The sequence below is a fragment of the Monopterus albus genome, unplaced genomic scaffold, assembly GCF_001952655.1.
Source record: "Monopterus albus unplaced genomic scaffold, M_albus_1.0 scaffold39.1, whole genome shotgun sequence".
In the NCBI taxonomy this organism is placed as follows: domain Eukaryota; kingdom Metazoa; phylum Chordata; class Actinopteri; order Synbranchiformes; family Synbranchidae; genus Monopterus; species Monopterus albus.
This window is the reverse complement of record NW_018127919.1, coordinates 824113-826342: the sequence shown is the minus strand read 5'-3', so window position 1 is coordinate 826342 and position 2230 is coordinate 824113. Positions and strand designations below refer to the sequence as shown.

Genomic DNA, 2230 nt, shown 5'->3' with positions numbered 1-2230 from the left:
TTTACATTCTCCTCATAGGAACACGACGGGACGATGGTTTTCCTCCGGCGCTCTCCGCACAGAGTGTCAGAGCAGGGACAGAAGAGCAGAGCAAAGCCGTACTCTTCTGGCACACGCTCCAGGAAGCGCCGTAGGGCTTTGTGGCATTTCTGGCGGTTACAGCTGTTGTCAGCGGCTGTTGCTCGCTTGGTACAGGCTACGACATACTCTGACCGGAGGGAGCCACATTTCTCATACAGGCCACAGTCCTGAGCTGCCTTCAGACACTGGTTTTGGCCATCCACAGAAAGAGAAGAAGCTGGGGGATTTGAGGAACAACACCGAGTGATGTATACCAGGAAATAAAACTCGTTGTTTGTGTACCAAACAAAGTAAAAGTAACACTCTACCTGCCATGATGGAGGCCATACGTGACATCTCAATGTTTTTCACCAGATTTAACTCCAGTTCTTCATATGGAGACACTTCATACTCATCATATGCTAAAACAACAAGTCCAGTAAAGAGCATAAACACATGGTTACCCCCAGAAAGCCCCCTGCCCACATAGTTGGCATGCCAGTGCTTAAACCCACCTCCAAATCTCACAGTCCAGTAGACCCTGAGGCAGTGTCCCTCCCTGCGAGACCCACGCTTACACTTACAAACTTGAAGGGGGCGATAATGCTGCAAGGAGTTCTGGGCCTCCAGGCACTCTAAACGGGCGTCTGGACCAAGGGGTGACACCGCCTCCTCAGCTGCACAGTACTCCAACAGTCGATAGAGGACCATGCAGGACTGATCCTGGACGCAGCCCTGCTCTGCCTCTAGACAGTCTAAGGATGCGGATACTGGCACATTACCTGCAGGAGAGGTTGGTACTGTCAGTGGACAAAACCATTATTCAGCCAATATTAGTCCTTGTGGTACTGTAAACAGGCTGTAATTAGGGCAACAAATCAAAGTGAGTGTTCTCCTCCTCTGTGCTACAGGTTACTATTATATCCAACAAGATATACTGAAATGACAACACATAAGTGTAAGAAAGTGGCAACGTAGGTGAAACCTCAGTGCTCCTTATAAAAGCACAACTTTTGCTCCACACCATCTTTTCAGTGGGACTCCTTGTTCACCTCTCTGCTAATGTTTTTATGTACCCAGTTGTACAGTATACCTTTTTTATGAACGCACCCTTTTTTCAGTACAGTGTCTCGGTGTTTGTACCCATAACAGTTAATCCAAGGCTTCTGGAAACGCTCCAGCTGCCAGTCACCTCACACTGTGGTGCTGTGTGGAACCAGGTGGCACATGTCCTCTGCTTTCTTCTCACATACCACAATGCTCGAGGATCAGAGAAACGTTTAGAGAAATTTTATGAATCAACTATGTCAAGTTTCAAACCAGGCTGTCAGATACCTCTTTTTTTTCCTGTATAATCTCGTACGCTAATGTGTGAAAACTCTCCTTGCTGGTCTGCTCAAGTGCTTCTTAGAAACATGAGCATCCAAGATTTGAGAGTCAGCTGCTGACTGTCAGCACTACATTCATAATGTAAGGAAGAAAATAAAGCCTCAATGACAACCAAACAGGGATGTTGTGAAAAGTGAATTTGGCCTGCATCAAAAAGGATGCTGTTCAATGGCCAACTCTCAAGTCTTGGATCCCACTTGGAGCTTCCTGCAAAATATTTGAACCACCAGCAAGGGAGAATTTCCAAAATAGTTCCCTCCTGTGTGACAGTAATAACTAAAAAATAAAGGCTAGATAATGTTTGCTGTGAGGGATTTTTTTTATTGTAAATCATTTGTGGTAATGCAAAATATATAGGAAACAAAGATGTAAAAAAGATCGGTGTGGTGCTCACATTTTTGATGTGATATATTAGAGACATGTACATGGGCATCTTGTGCAAAAGCACTGCTGTTGTTATTGTAGAAGGACACAGCTGGGGGCGAAACCTTCTACAGCAGGGTCCCGTCGACTTGGAACAAGCTTTTCACCAACGTCACACTGTCTCCACATGCAGCGCTAGAGACAAAAACAATTCAGCACATCTTTGTTCCTAACAAGAATACTTTTGCTTCCATTTCTGCTTTCAGACAGAGGCTCAATCAAGATATCACATTCAGATGCTCTGCCAGACATCAGCACATGTGGCACCTAAAAAATAAGCTTGAGGATAGTGTAGAATAACATCAGTATGTGTGTTAGGTTATTTTTTAGTTAGATAGATATTCAGAGATTTGTTGTC

At 44.8% G+C, this 2230-nt stretch overlaps 1 protein-coding gene across 1 annotated transcript in view; it reads right to left on the bottom strand.

Moving 5' to 3' along the window:
• The window catches only part of LOC109959456 (GDNF family receptor alpha-4-like), a 20797-nt gene that overhangs the window by 8691 nt on the left and 9876 nt on the right, over positions 1-2230 (bottom strand). The window contains exons 2-4 of the mRNA XM_020598860.1: positions 576-842; positions 390-482; positions 6-298 (exon numbers count right to left, since the gene is read on the bottom strand). Of these exons, the coding sequence (XP_020454516.1) occupies positions 6-298; positions 390-482; positions 576-842 (653 nt within the window). The remainder of the gene's footprint in view (positions 1-5; positions 299-389; positions 483-575; positions 843-2230) is intronic.